Source organism: Scyliorhinus canicula, chromosome 1 (genome assembly GCF_902713615.1).
Source record: "Scyliorhinus canicula chromosome 1, sScyCan1.1, whole genome shotgun sequence".
In the NCBI taxonomy this organism is placed as follows: Eukaryota; Metazoa; Chordata; class Chondrichthyes; order Carcharhiniformes; family Scyliorhinidae; genus Scyliorhinus; species Scyliorhinus canicula.
Genome location: NC_052146.1, coordinates 239710942 through 239726288, shown reverse-complemented (window position 1 = coordinate 239726288; position 15347 = coordinate 239710942). Strand labels below are relative to the sequence as shown.

The window sequence follows — 15347 nt, the reverse complement described above, 5'->3', positions numbered from 1 at the left end:
TTGCCCTTAGGGTTATTGGGTTACAGGGATAGGGTAGCAGTGAGGGCTTAAGTGGGTCGGTGCAGACTCGATGGGCTGAATGGCCTCCTTCTGCACTGTACGTTCAATGATGATTGAGGCGGTAAAATTTGAGGATCATGGGCCTGCCCGAGAGCATAGAGGGCCCAAGGTCAACGGAGTACTTTGCCGAGATGTTGGCGGAGTTGGTGGGGGAAGGAGCGGATCTATCTCGGTATGAACTGGACCGGGCTCATCGGTTGTTGACGCCTAAAACAAAGGCGGAAGAGCCGCCAAGAACAGTGATCATTTGCTTCCACAGGTACCATGTGAAGGAGAAGGTCCTGAGTTGGGCGAAGCAGAAGCGGGAGGTGCGGTGGGCTGGAGCTGCTGTGCGTATTAACCAGGACTTAACTGTGGAACTGGCGAGGTTGCGAGCGGCTTTCGGCCGAGTGAAGATGGCACTGTATAACAGTGGGTTGCGGTTTGGCGTGGCTTACCCAGCGAAGTTGAGGGTGACCTACAACTCCAGAGACGTTTACTTTGAAACGGCGGAGGTGTTTCTGAAGGCGGAAGGCTTGAGGCATAAGTGAAGAATGGGACTGAGCATTGGTCGTGAACTGTGGGGAGGGGAGTTGGAAGAGTATATACAGACTTTGGTTTTATATATTTATATCATGCTGTTACATGGGTCAAAGCTTGTCTTTGTTTTTTTTGTAGTGACGTGTTTTCTGAGATTTGTATGCGGCACGAGATAGGTTTGTTTGAGGGGGGTATGCTTTTCTGGTTGTCTTCCTGGGCAGGGGCCCCCGCACTAGCAAGCTTAAGTTAGCTAGTGAATGGAGGTGCGGTGGGGGAAGGGGCTGCGTACATTGAGACCTGGTGAGCAGGTTTTGATGGGCCTAGGAGGTGTGTGTGTGGGGGGGGGGGAATCGATAGTCGATAGTGGGTGAGTGTGCTTCGAGAGGAAGTGGACGGGGGGATTCTGAGAGGGGGGGGTTCGATGGTAACAATGGATGGGGATGGGTCATGTCCAGTGGGTAGGGTCCGGAGTTATGATGAGGGGGAAGGGAAGGGGGAGGTGCGCAAAGAGGCCCCTGGTTAGGTTAGTTACATGGAATGTGAGGGGGCTAGGGAGGACCAGTGAAGAGGTCGAGAGAGATCGTGCACCTGAAACGTTTGCAGCCCTATATGGCTATGCTGCAGGACTCATTTAAGTGTGAAGGATCAGGTGAGGCTTAGGAAGGGCTGGGTTAGCCAAGTGTTTCATTTGGGGTTTGATTGCAGGGCGCACAGGGGGTAGTGGTTTTGGTTAGTAAGAGAGTGAGGTTCCAGGTGGAGACGATGGGCGGACCAGGGAGGTAGGTATGTGATAGTGACAGGGGCATTGGAGGGGAGATTGGTGGCATTGACAAGTGTGTATGGCCCTAACTGGGATGATGTAGGGTTCGTGAGGAAGGTACGTGGGGCCATCTCTGACTTGGATTCACATGAGCTGATAGTGGGTGGGTCTGGAACTTGGTGCAGGAACCAACGTTGGACAGGTCACAGCCACGCTAGCTGGCTCAGTCGGAGAGGGGAGACAAAAATGTTGACTGGGCTTATGGAGGAAATAGGAGGAGTGGACCTGTGGAGGTTTATCCACCTGGGAGAGCGGGAGTATTTGCTTTTCTCCTCGGTCCATAAGGTCTATTCGAGGATAGATTTTATCGTGGTAGGGAAGGTGCTGTTGGCTGGGGTTAGGGGATCAGAGTACTTGACAATAGTAATTTTGTATCTTGCGCCACATTGAGTGGACATGGTTTTGGAGAAGGGGACAGTGCAGCAGCCAGGGTGACGATTGGTGTGGGGTTACTTGGGGACCGAGGTATTTGTGAAAAGATTAGGGAGGAAATTGAGGAATATGTGGGTTTTAATTGTATGGGGGAGGATTCGAAGGTAGTGGTATGGGAGGCTCTGAAGGCGGTGATGAAGGGGGAGGTGATATCGTTTTTAAGGCGAAGGTGGATAAGGAGGAGAGGGTGGAGCGGCAAAGGTTGACAGATGAGATGTTGGAGGTGGGCAGGAAGTATGCAGAGGATGCAGATCCAGCACTTTTGGATAGAAGGAGCTACAGGTGAGTTTTAATCTGCTGTCCACAAGGTAGGCGGTGCACCAATTGAGGCGGGCAAGGGGAGCAGTTTATGAATATGGGTTGAAGGCGGAACGCATGTTGGCAGGTCAACTTCGGAAGGAGTCGGTGGCGAGGGAAATTGTTCAGTTGCGGGATAGGACGGGAAAATTGGTGGTGGCCCCGGATCAGATCAATAGGTGTATGAGGTGTTTTCCGAGAATTTTTATAGGTCAGAGCCACAGGGGGAGGATTGGGAGATGTGTGAATTCCTGGATGGTTTGGAATACCCAGGGTTGGGGGAGGAGGATAGGGCCACATTAGAGGGGGCGATAAGGGAACAGAAGATAAAGGAGGCAATTGGGAGGATGCAGTCAAGGAAGATAGCAGGGCCAGATAGATTCCCAGTGGAGTATTCTAAGAAATTTAGGGATACGTTGGCACCGCTGATGGTGGGGATGTTTGCAGAGGTGATAGGGATGGAGGTGCTGCCACAGACTGTGGGGCAGGCCTCGATCTCCTTACTGCGAAAGAAGGATAAGTTTTCAACAGAGTGTGGGTCGCACAGGCCCATATCGCCATTGAATGCGGATGCGAAGATATTGGCAAAGGTATTGGCGGTAAGGTTGGAGGGATGCCTCCCGAAGGTGATAGGGGAGGACCAAATGGGGTTTGTGAGAGGGAGGCAGCTATTCTCAAATATTAGGAGGGTGTTAAATGTGGTTATGTCGCTGACGGAGGGGAGGGAGACAGAGGTGGTGGTAGCGCTGGGCGCAGAAAATGTATTTGATCGTGTAGAGTGGAGGTATTTGATGGCGGTGGGATAGAATGAGCACAGTCTGTGCAGGGGGCCTGGGTTGAGGGCACTGGCAACAGCACCGCTCCAGATGGCCCCGGGTAAATACTCGAGGAGCTGAAGGCAGTTGAGGCAGCACTTTAAGTTGTGAGCGTTGACAAGAGAGGTGCCGATTAGGGGGAACCATAGGTTTGAGCCAGGGAAGTGGGATGGGAGATTTCGGAGATGGGAGGAGAGGAGAGTTAGAGTATTAAAGGACTTGTTTCTGGGAGTTTGTTTTGCAAGGCTGAAGGAGTTTGGGGAGAAACATGGACCGGGGCCGGGGGAAGTATTTAGATATGATATCCTCCGTGTGTGCGCGTGGGTTTATACCGGGTGCTCCGGTTTCCTCCCACAGTCCAAAGATGTGCAGGTTAGGTGGATTGGCCATGATAAATTGCCCTTAGTGTCCAAAATTGCCCTTAGTGTTGGGTGGGGTTACTGGGTTATGGGGATAGGGTGGAGGTGTTGACCTTGGGTAGGGTGCTCTTTCCAAGAGCCGGTGCAGACTTGATAGGCCGAATGGCCTCCTTCTGCACTGCAAATTCTATGATATCTGCAGATCCAGGATTTTGCCAGGATGGAGGTTTAGAGCTTCCCGATAGCGCAGGCCTCCATTGTAGGAAGAGATATTGACGACAGGGGGACTGGAGAAGAGACAGTGTCGGCGATTTATTGGAAAATTCTGGGGGAGGACAAGGTATCGCTGTGGGGATTAAACTAAATGGGAGCAAAAGTTGGGGGAGGTTATGGAAGTCGAGCTGAGGTTTGAAGCGCTCCGGAGTGTAAACGCCTCAACCTAGTGCACGAGGTTGGGGCTGATACAGTTGAAGTTAGTATATAGGGCGCAACTCAAGAAGGCAAGGATGGGCCGACTTTTTGAGGGGGTGGAGGATGTTTGTGAGCTCTGTGGGAGGAGCCCCGTAAACCATGTTCACATGTTTTGGTCCTGCCCCGAAGCACGGAGGGGTATTATAGGGAGGTTTTTAAGATTATCTCGGGGGTGGTGCATGTGAGGTTTGAACCAGGGCCCATAGAAGCCATTTTCAGGGTGTCGGACCAGCCAGGGCTGCAGGCGGGTGTGGAGGCAGATATCTTAACCTTTGCCTCGCTGATTGCGTGAAGGCAGATCCTGTTGGGGTGGGTGTCAGCTTCCCCTCCCTTTGCCTCGCCGTGACGGGGGGACCTGCTGGAATTTCTGATGCTCGAGAAGGTGGTTTGAGTTGAGGGGAGGATGGAAGGGTTCTACAATCCATGGGCATTTTTTATCATGCACTTTCAAGAATTGGATGCATTTAAACATTATTGGGAGTGGGGGGTTGAGTATATTGATTATTGATTACTTTGTATGGGATGACCGTGGACTTTTTTTGTTGGTCTTTCTTGCATTGAATTTGGGATGTAGGGGTGATGTTTGGGTTTGAATGTTGGAGGGGATGCTGGTTGGGGGATTGCTATTGTATTTGTTATTGTTGGTTATCTTCTGTTGGTTGCATGTTTGATGAAAAAGTGGAAAAGGAGGAGACTAAAAATATTTTTTTTAAAAGGTTCATCATATATCAAGTTGTAGGTATATCCTTACAACCTCAAACTCCTCTTCCTTTTTTTTTTAAAACATGCACAAGTTCCGTTTCAACAATGATTTCAAAACTTAGCTTCATACTGTACCATTAGCTTAATAAAACATCCCAAGAATAGCAAAGGGGTGCAGGAAGGGAATTTCAGTGCTTAGGGTCTGATGAGTGAAGGCACGACCACCAATGGTGAAGTAATTAAAATCAAGATTGTTTAAGAAACGGGAATTGGGTGAGCATAAGTAACTCGGGGGATTGTGGGGGCGGACAAGATTACAAAGATAGGGAGGGGTGAGGCAAAGAAGAAATCTGAAAACAGGGATAAGTATTTTAAAACCAATAGGCTGCTTGGCTGGGAGCCAATGTAGGTCAACAAGCACATGGGGGACAGGGGAATAGGACTTGATGCAAGCTAAGGCACAAGCAACAAAGTTTTGGATGCCTCAGGTTTACTGAGAGTAAAATGTGGAAAGCTGGCAAGGGGTACATTGAATAGTCATATCTTACGGTAACAAAAGCAGGAATGGGTTTCAGCAACTGATGAGCTACAGCAGGGAAATTATGCTACAAGAGAAATAAGTGATTGTCAGCATGGTGCGAATATCTGGTCAGAACATCATCTGACATATGACACAAAGTTTGTAAATGGTCTGGCCAGTCTCAAACAGTTACCAGAGAGAAGGATGGAGTCACTAGCTAATGGATGATGTTTGCAGCATGGATCAAAGACAATGGGCGGGATTCTCCGATTCTGGGGCTCTGTCCCCACATTGGCATGGGAATGGTGGCATTTTACGCCAGAAAAAATGGTGTAAAACGACCACCGATTCCCCGTTTTGCTGGGGTCTAGCATGTTGGCAGCGTCTCCAGCTGCCGATGCGGCCCAGAGAATTGCCCGGTCCATGACCGCGCATGCGCACGTTGGCGGCCTGCAGCGACCTGCCGTGCTACATGGCGGAGGCCGCTCGCAGACCCAGCCCACTAAATAGTGCCCGCACCTTTGGCCAGTTTGCGCGCCCCGGACCATCCCTATGTTTTATGAAATCACTCCTGGAATGAGGTATCCTTTCCTCACCTATGTGCCTGGCAATATTATAATACTATGTACGTGCTTTGATTATGATTGGTAACTGTACTTAAATGTAACACATTATGTAATCCTAATTATTAGTTGTGAATGGACATAGATAGTTTTTGAACACGTGTCTTCTTTGGATTGGTGTATGTTAATTACTTGAGATAACACACAAAAGTATAATCGCTCATTTCTTTCAATAATCGGGGAGAGGATAAGTCATCTGGTGGTAGCTCAGCTCCCCTGCTGGCTTGTAATAAAGTTGAGTTTGTGTCGTCTGATCTGTTGGGAAGTGAAGTATGCTATAGTTGAATAACTACCGGTGACGTTCCTGCAACAGAAACCTACTGTATGCACATAAAACTTGAAAAGTTAGACTGAGAATTACAAGTAAAACTTGCTACTTCGCAGAATTACTCCATAATTTATTTCCAAACTTCACATAAAGCCAGCTAACGCACCCCATGCAGACCTTTGAGTATCCTCTTTATTACAAAGAATTAGCAGCCTCTTAACGAAAATAAATCTTCACATGGGACAACATTGGAGCATGCCTCAGATAATTATTTGAGGAAACAAAGATTTAGAAGCTGTGTATTAACAGCTTATTTGTTATACATAACCTGTAGAGTACTAACACTAAAACATATTTGGCATTGCAACTCATCACCAGCTTACATTACATTCAGTGAGTTGTACACAACAGAAGATGAGAAAACATACATCGGATTGATTTGAGAACTACTCATCATACTACCTAATGTTGGTCACACCGTCAAATGAGTTGATTCGCTGAATAACTCAAATTACTGGAATGATTGATATTGCACGTTCCAATCCCAGTAAAGAAAGTCAAATGTGAAATGGATTAAAATGTGATGGTTTGCCAAGTGTTGAAGCATTAATTTACTGCAATTTAGCTATCATGAGACTGTCACAGTTACTGATTTCCCTTATAGTTTGGTTGCTCTTTTTATACACTATTCCCTCCTCTCTCCACCATTGATTGCTGAAATTACCCTTTCAGTCCTGTTTCATCTATTCTTTTAAATCAGACTAAACCCAGCAATCTGGCCAGCTTCATGGAAAGAAATTCAAATTTCAAATACCTAAATATTATTTTGTAAATATTCCTTAATTGCTGAAACGGAGAATAAAATCTCAATGGGATGTAGAAACTCAAACATCAAAGGAAGAAATCAAAACAAAGACGCTTTAAAATACATAGAAAATATGATAGGAAAATCTGCACTTACGGTCGACAGCACTTCACCAGTGTCTTCAACACATTTTCGACAGAGCTTAAAAGAGAGAGAGAGAATTAGTAAAACCTCAGTCAGAAGCAACATTCAAAGCAGTTCATTAGTGAGATATTCTAGCAATGATAGGTTGCATGTGAAGTCTGAAACAATTAGATATTAATTACTACTTCCATGATTGCATCCTGCTCCTACATCCATTATTTCCACACAATGCTGATCAATAAGATGAACACCGCGCACCATCTTTCAGATTCATTATATTTTACAACTGTATTTGGAATGTAAAGGAAGCTGGGACACAAACTGACAGGGATTTACACATTATATACTCCATTTGTGTTTCTTCCTGGTTTATTTTACAAAGCCATTTCCCACTTAGTTTATCTTCTTCTGATATAATGAACCACAAAATGTCAGTATAATTGTCATAACAAAATTGAAGAGTGAATGGAGTAAATTTATGTTTTCACTTTTCGAAATGCAGGATAAAGCAGATTATATTCACAAACCATCTCAAACATGGACGAAGTTCAAATATAAATTGCTTATTAAATTTTGTATTGAAGCACCTTGAACATTACAGCTGTGTATAATTGGATTTTAATTCAGTTATTCTACTTTGCACATGAAACCTCACTTGAATAACAAACATCTGTATGCATTTTTCCTGCAATGACCTTGACTATGGCAAAATGAATCCAACAACAATATCACGACTGGAAATAGAGTATATAAAGAATATTATACTTTATTTCTGCTATTTGTAACTGAATGTTTTAATCTATGCAAGACACTTTTATAAGTTCTTCTGAGCAGTTATTCGTTGATGCATAGAAGGCATTTATGTAAATAGCAGCCCCAATCCGTCTCAAAGGGAAATTTAAATGCAGTGCGACATTCTCAATAGTGGTGTAATGTTATCAATTTGTTCTTAATCAAATAATGCACAAGAAAAGATGCATTTTTAGTAAAAGTGTTACATCTGTGTGATAAGCACCACATTTAAAAAAACATGCATTATTGATCGGGCAAGCATATAAACATCTTCCTTACCACCTATGTAAAACACTAAGCACACACGATTTAGGGGAAGAGAAGCCTTGTCGGAACGAACTGAATAATAAAGAGAAATAGGTCAAACAGGGCACAAAATCAATGAATTAGCAACACTGGTGTATTAATGCTCAACAAGAGCACATGGACAGTCTTTGGCATTTAAGTGGCGCTCACACAGTTACAGTAACTTGTCATCTCAGTTTATGTATTTTTGAAAGGACATTTGAGATGAACAGTAAATTAAAACATGATATTTCCACAGCACCATTGAGAATGCATCGCACTGCACATCAGTAGTAGCAATTTTGTCTGAATATTTGCACCTATCAAAGGAAAAAAGTGGGCCTTTTTCATGAAAGATTGTGATTAAATTTTATAAGCACCTTCATAAAGTTCAATCATTGACAAATTAAACTGATCAAGGAAAGTACAGAAGTTCAAACATAATAGTAGACACATATAAGCAATCTCAATTAATTAAGAAATGCAAGGCAATCTCAATTAATTAAGAAATGCAATTACTTCAACATTCAACAAGAATGATTTAATAGGTTTGATTTAATAGTCATTATTGAGGGGTGATTGCAGTGACCAAAATTGGGAACAAAATATTCTGGGGTACTTAATTTTAGAAGAGAGGGCCAAATGGAAACAGAGGGGTAAACCCTGATAATAAAGGATGGGATAAAAACAGTAGAAAGAATCTTAACTCAGAAATAAACAAGAAGCAGAATGAGTCTGGCTGGAGCTAAGAAAAAGCAAGAACAGAAATCTTCGGTGGGAGTTGTTCATAGGCCCCCTAACAGCAATTGTTGTGACGGGCAGAGTATTAATCAGGAAATTAGTGGCGCTTGTAATAAGGGTAATACAGTAATCATGAGGTCTTTAACTTTCATAAAGCCTGGGGTAACCAAACCTGCAGAAATATTGTGGAAGCGGTGTTCATGTAATGTATACAAGATAGTTCTCTAGTTCAGAATATTGAAAAACTAGAGAACAGGCTATTTTGGATCTAGTATTGTGAAAGGTGAAAGGGTTAATTAATAACCCCACAGTAAATTGGCCTTGGGAAGAATGAGCACAGTCTGATAGAATGTTATATTGAGTGTGAAAGTGACTTACTCAAGTACAAAATTAGGATCTTAAATATAAACAAAGCAAACTATTTAGATAGAAGAGGCAGGTTGATAAGGTAGGTTGGGAAACAACATTGAAAGATATGACAGCAGCATTTCAAAAATTAATACATCATTGGGAACAAATATACATCTCTTTCAGGTTTGTAAAGTCTGCAGTAAAACTGCTCCAACTATGGATAATAAAAGATTTATGACATTGCCAAAAAGAATATTAAGCGTCAAGATGGGGAAGAATTTAGAATTCAACAAAAGAGCAAGAAATTGATAAGGAAAGAGAAAACAGGATGAGAGTAGACTAGCAAGAGACATAAAAACAGATTTTCAATCATTTATAATCAGTATGTAAGTAGAAAGAGATAACTGAAAGTAAATGTCAGCCAACGGAGGCAAAGACAGGTGAAATCAAAATGAGAATAAGGAAATGCAGAGATACTAAACTAATATTTTGTATTTGTCTTCATGGTAGAAGATACAAAATGCATTCTGGAAATAATAGCAACGAACCAAGGGTCTAGTGTGATTCAAAAATTTACAGAAATCATTTTAAGTAAGAAACCAATAGGACTAAGTTGGAACAAATTCCCTAGACCCAAGAACCTTATGAAATCACAAAATTCCTAAGTGTAGAAGGCCATATTCCCCGTCGAGTTTGCACCGACCCTCTGAAAGAGCAGCCCACCCACCCCACTTCCTCGCCCCACCTCCGCAATCCCATCTCATCTAACCTGCATATATTTAGATGCCAAGGAGAAATTTTTAGCATGGCTAATCCACCTGACCTGCACATCTTTGGACTGTGGGGGGAAACCGGAGCACCCGGAGGAAACCTATTCAGACGTGGGGAGAAAGTGTAAACTCCAAACAGAGTTACCCAACCCCGGAATTGAACACGGGTCCCTGGCGCTGTGAGGCAAAAAAAAAGGAAGGACAAAGCCGCAAGCGACAGTCTGATGGCAAGCTAAGGCCCAAAACCAAATTGTAAATAAATGCCTATAAACATGTGCATCGGCCATATTGGGGAATGTAAAATATGTATGCCGGTTAAAGGGGGTGGCCACAGTTGTTATTATGAAGATGCTTGCCTGTAAATATACATGTTAATTTTTATGTTTTTTTCTAATAATTTGTTGGATATAAAATATGAAAACTCAATAAAAAACATTTCCAAAAAAAAAAGCTTTGCTAACCATTGTGCCATGGGTTTAAAAGACGTAGCTCAGAGACAACAGATTAACTGGTTTTAATCTTCCAGAATTCCTTAAGATTCAAGGATTGGGAGATAGCAAACATTAGCCGCTATTTAAGAAAGGAGAAATAGAGAACTGGGGAATAGGACAGTTAGTCAACATCAGTTGTAGGCAAAATGTTAGAATCTATTACCGGAGATGTGCTAACACAGCACAAAAAAATAATATGATTGAGCAATATCAAAATGAATTTATGAAAGAGAAGTCCTGTTTGATGGATTTTTTTTTGAGGAAGTAACTGGGAAGATGGATAAGTAACGTATTTGGATTTTCAAAAAGCATTCAATAAGGTGCCACACAAGAGGTGATTATACAAAATTGAGATTTGGATGTTTAGGGCTAATATTTTAGCATGGATTAAGGATTGGTTAATGGACAGAAAACAGATTAGGAATAAACTGGACATATTCTGATTAGCATGCTGTAATTAGTGGGGTACCACAAGGATCAGTATTTGGCTGAACTATTTACAATCTTACTGGAGGCGATTGAATGCAACATACTCAAGTTTGCTGATGGTATAAAATCAGATTTGAAATAATATAATGAGGATGCAAAGAAGCTGCAGAGGGATACAGATGTGTAGGGCAAGTGGGCAGGCACATGGCAGGTGGAATATGACATGGCAAGTGTGACACAGTGTTCACTATGGTGGGAAAAATAAAAAGGCAGAACGTTTTCTAAATGGTGAGAGATTAAGGAATGGTTGATTGCATTCAAAGGGATTTTGGTGGCCTTGTACACAATTAACATACAAGTACAGCAAGCAATTAGGATCTCAAATAATATGATAGCTTAGTTATAAAAGAGATGGAATATAAGAATAAAGAAGTCTTATGAAAAATATACAAGGCCTCACTTGGAAATGCTCTCTAGCAAAGAGAAGCAAAGCAGCAAAAAGGGAAAAAGCTTTACAGAAAATAAATACTGCAAAATACCAATTCAGTAATAGTTCAGCAATTCATAAAATCTACTTACTTTGGGAACCAGTTCAGTCCAAGGTGTTCTGTCTTTGAGTACAGAATTCTTTCCATCATTTCATACAGTGGTCTCCATGGCAACTGTAAATCTTCCCTTGATAACAGTTCTTTTTTTCTAGGCAATAACAAATATACAAAAATGTAACTTACAAAAAGGTAAGTGAATCAGAACAAAAATACTGGAAAGATTTCAAGGCTTTAACTAACTGAGGGGCTCAAAATACATCCTAAGCCACAAGAAAAGTTGAATTAAATTATCAATAATTCCCCAAATTATGTATTTACTTTTATATATTAACAATTGGTTTCCCACAGCACTATCCATGGTATGAATGATCATTTTTTGTTTAAATTTAGAGCACCCAATTATTTTTTTCCAATTAAGGGGCAATTTAGGGTAGCCAATCCACCTACCCTGCACATTTTTGGGTTGTGGGGGTGAAACCCATGCAAACACAGGGAGAATGTGCAAACTCCACACGGACAGCGACCCAGAGCTGGGATCGAACCCGAGACCTCGGCGCCGTGAGGCAGCAGTGCTAACCACCGTGTCACCCCTGATCATTTTTAATCTTTTTCAATCTGCATTGTGTTTTTACATTTTTTTTGCTATCTTGCATTTTTCTAATTTGTTATCTTTCCTTTAGCTCCTGTCAGCTTACCTATAGCTTTACTTATAACACCTTATTTTTACAAAACAATTAATCTGTTCTCAATACTGCTCCCTCTTTTATATTCCTCTCTTTTGGATTCTCATATTGGCCTTATTTCTAAATCAGTGTTCACCTCAGAATATTACCTCTTATCATCTATATTTTTGTGCCTTCAGCTGTCTTCTATCTATTTGCTTTTATTTTTTAAAATTCAGAAATGCGCATCATTTTGATGACAATAAACGGTGGTCCTAATCATGCTGGTCAATAGCATCAAAATTAAAATGAGCAGCTAAAACAACTGGAAAAACAGATACCAAGTTACATGGTGAAAAGAAAAAGAGAGGGGGAATGGACAGTTAAAGATAGCCTGTCTACAGACAATATGGTCCGTGGCCCTGTAGGTCGCAATCATAAGGGAAATAAGACAGGTGGCAAGTAAAAAATTAACTCTGGAGGCAACAGATTGGAAAATATTAGCTGATCCATCCCATCCAAATATGTTGCAACCTATATGCATCAAAGGCACCCCCAGCAGCAAGCGACAAACAAAAAGCATTAGGGTAATTCAAGAGAAAATTCCTCTCTTATCTCTGAGTACAATGCAGCAAGTGCCAGCAGATTATAATGACTGTTAGCACTCACTCCAGTTAACGCACCTACAGAGTTGGGTCAGCAGATAGCCATGGCCACTTGAGGTAAACCTTATGAAGGCAATAAATTTGGAATAGGCCAGGAGGGGCAAGGAAGAGAAGTTGTGGAATGATGTATTGGGGCAAGGCATGATACTGGGGTGGGGGAAGGGCACAGGTAGTCTATATTTTAACTTAATCTCTCTACTTTGGTTTTGGAACCCTTAATACCCTTGCCTGATAAATAGTTAGCAATTTCAATTTTGGGCACTTCAATTGCTTTAGTTTGAATGGCTTTTTGGGGAAAGAGTTCCGGATTTCCACTACTCGTCCTATCAATGCAAAACAGCCTAGTTAAGTTTATGCACTTCCATTCTGGATTTTCCCAGCAGAGGATATTTTGTTGCTATCTACCCTATCAAATCCTTTAATTACATTGAACACTTCAAATAAGGGAGGAGAGGTGACAGCTGAAGTAACTGAGCAGATTGCCTCGATCTTTGAGCTTACAAAATCATCATATTTGGTAATGGAGGCGTGGAACAGCCAGAGAAGGTTTGAGTGGGGAAGGGGAGATAGTCTGAGGTGCTGCTTTAAATTAAAATAAATTATGTCTTCCTTACCACTGACATAGTGGGAGGGTTTAAATGATAAGCAGAATGGGAAATATTGCTTTAGTGGTATCCTAAGCTAGCTGTGATCAATCAGTCCACAGTTTAAAGATGTGACTATGCAAATTGTATCAGAAAACAGTTGATTAAGAGGCAAAGACCGTATTACAAAACAGTAGACTGAAAGCTCCATGTGTTCACACTGAAAGGGTCCTTGTTGTAAATTGCACACAATAACCTATCACCATCAGTTCCACTAATTATTTGTGTTGGAATAAAACCGGAATGGTATAGGTAGGCTTATTTTAAGCAATCAATTTAGGCTCTGCTAATCTACTGGGCATGAAACGTGCACTGTAAACCACAAGAAATCGGAACAAGCAGTGTCACTGCAAGCCAATGTCACTTTTCCTCTGGACCCTGCAAAAATAAGTTGAAAGTCAAACACTACAACTACTCTGAAGGAGAAGCGTATCAAATTTACAACACAATTCATAGCTGCACCAAACTTTCTTTTAGGACTAATTCAGATACTGGCGCACCTCAACAGTTAAATATAACTTATTGCTTCTTCAGAAGATGATGATAAAATGCTATTCCTGTGTTGTTCTTGTAGAAAGCTGCATTAGAGCACATTATTCGTGCAGAGAAAAAATGAACATCAGCAGGAGGGAAAAACTGAAGCAAAATAGTGAGGGGAAGCAAGAGGCATAAAGACAAGTGTTTTAGAAGGTTAATATAGGCAAAGGAGTGGAAAAAAATCAGAGGCTTAGTACCTGAAGGTATGGCAGGACCAGACAGACCTACATCTGAGGAATGAAGGGGTTTGCAGGCATGTACTGACGGAGAACATTAGAGTTAAGAAATATTAAGAGCACAGATTCGAGAGCAAGAGGATCTTGAAGTTAGTTTGCTTAACAGCAGGACCCTGGGAAGCACTGAGGATCAGAGGAACCTTATGTGCATGTACACTTAAGATAGGAGCGCAGGAGGCATATGGTATTCTTGCTTTTATTAGCCGAGGCATAGAGTTTATGAGCTGGAAGGTTATGCTAGAACTGTATAAATCATTGGTTAGGCCACAGCTAGAGTATTGTGTGGGATTCTGGAATCAATATTATAGGTGGAAAGTGATAGCACTGGAAAGGGTGCGGAGGATATTTACCAGGATGTTGCCTGGGCTGGAGAGCTTTAGCTATGAAGAGAGATTGGATAGACTGGGGTTGTCTTCCTTGGAGCAGCGGAGATGGAGGTGGGGCATGATTGAGATGTATACAATTATGAGGGCCATAGATAGAGTAGACAGAAGAAACATTTCCCTTTGGTGGAAGGATCAAAGACCTGGGGCATAGGTTTACGATAAGGGGCAGGAGGTTTAGAGGGGATGTGAGGAAATACCTTTTCACCCAGAGGGTGGTGGGAGTCTGGAACTCACTGCCTGAAAGGCTGGTGGAGGTAGAGGCCCTCATAACATTTAAGAAGTATTTAGATATGCACTTGCAATGCCAAGGCATACAAGGTTATGGCCAAGTGTGGAAAATGGGATTAGAATAATTAGGTGATTGATTTTGACCATCACAGACACGATGGGCCAAAGGAACGTTTCTGTACTGTAGACCTCTATGACTCCATAAGCATCCCCTGTACCCTTTCATAAGCTTGCGAATCTTTTCTGAAGTGTCAGTTTCCGACAATACTCCAGCTATGGCCGATCTAGGAATTACGAAATTCTTGCACAATCTCTTGGCTTTAACATTCTCTGTCTCCATTTATCAACCCAAGGAGCCCATATGTCTTTTTAAAGCCACCTCTACAAATTTATATGTGGGCCTCAAGGTTCATCTATATTTTGGTGTAATTTATAGTATGCTGTCTTTTCATTTTAGTCAACCTGACGTTCACAACCTCTCACACTTCTCCACACAGAAATGCATGCCTCTGCCCATTTCACCACCCAGTCCAAGACTTCTTGAAGTCCACAATTATGCTCACTACCATCTACTCCATTGCTGAATTTTGTATTGCAAACTTTATGTTGCAGCTTCCTACATCAAAGTGTAGGTGGCTAATAAAAACTGAAAAAAAAATGATGTACCCAAAATTGACTTTTGGGGAATACCAAAATCATCTGCCTGTCCGAAAAACATCCACCACCATCACTCTCGCACTAAAATAC

The 15347-nt window shown here is 42.1% G+C and overlaps 1 protein-coding gene across 4 annotated transcripts in view; it reads right to left on the bottom strand.

The window, feature by feature from the left end:
• The window catches only part of LOC119972755 (proteasome activator complex subunit 4-like), a 230725-nt gene that overhangs the window by 192457 nt on the left and 22921 nt on the right, over positions 1–15347 (bottom strand). For 2 of the 4 annotated variants that reach the window (XM_038810083.1, XM_038810102.1), the window contains 3 exons: positions 11274–11390; positions 7907–7966; positions 6848–6892 (listed from right to left, as the gene is read on the bottom strand). In XM_038810083.1, coding sequence (XP_038666011.1) covers positions 6848–6892; positions 7907–7966; positions 11274–11390 — 222 coding nt within the window. The remainder of the gene's footprint in view (positions 1–6847; positions 6893–7906; positions 7967–11273; positions 11391–15347) is intronic. The other 2 variants (XM_038810091.1, XM_038810111.1) reach the window with 1 other exon arrangement.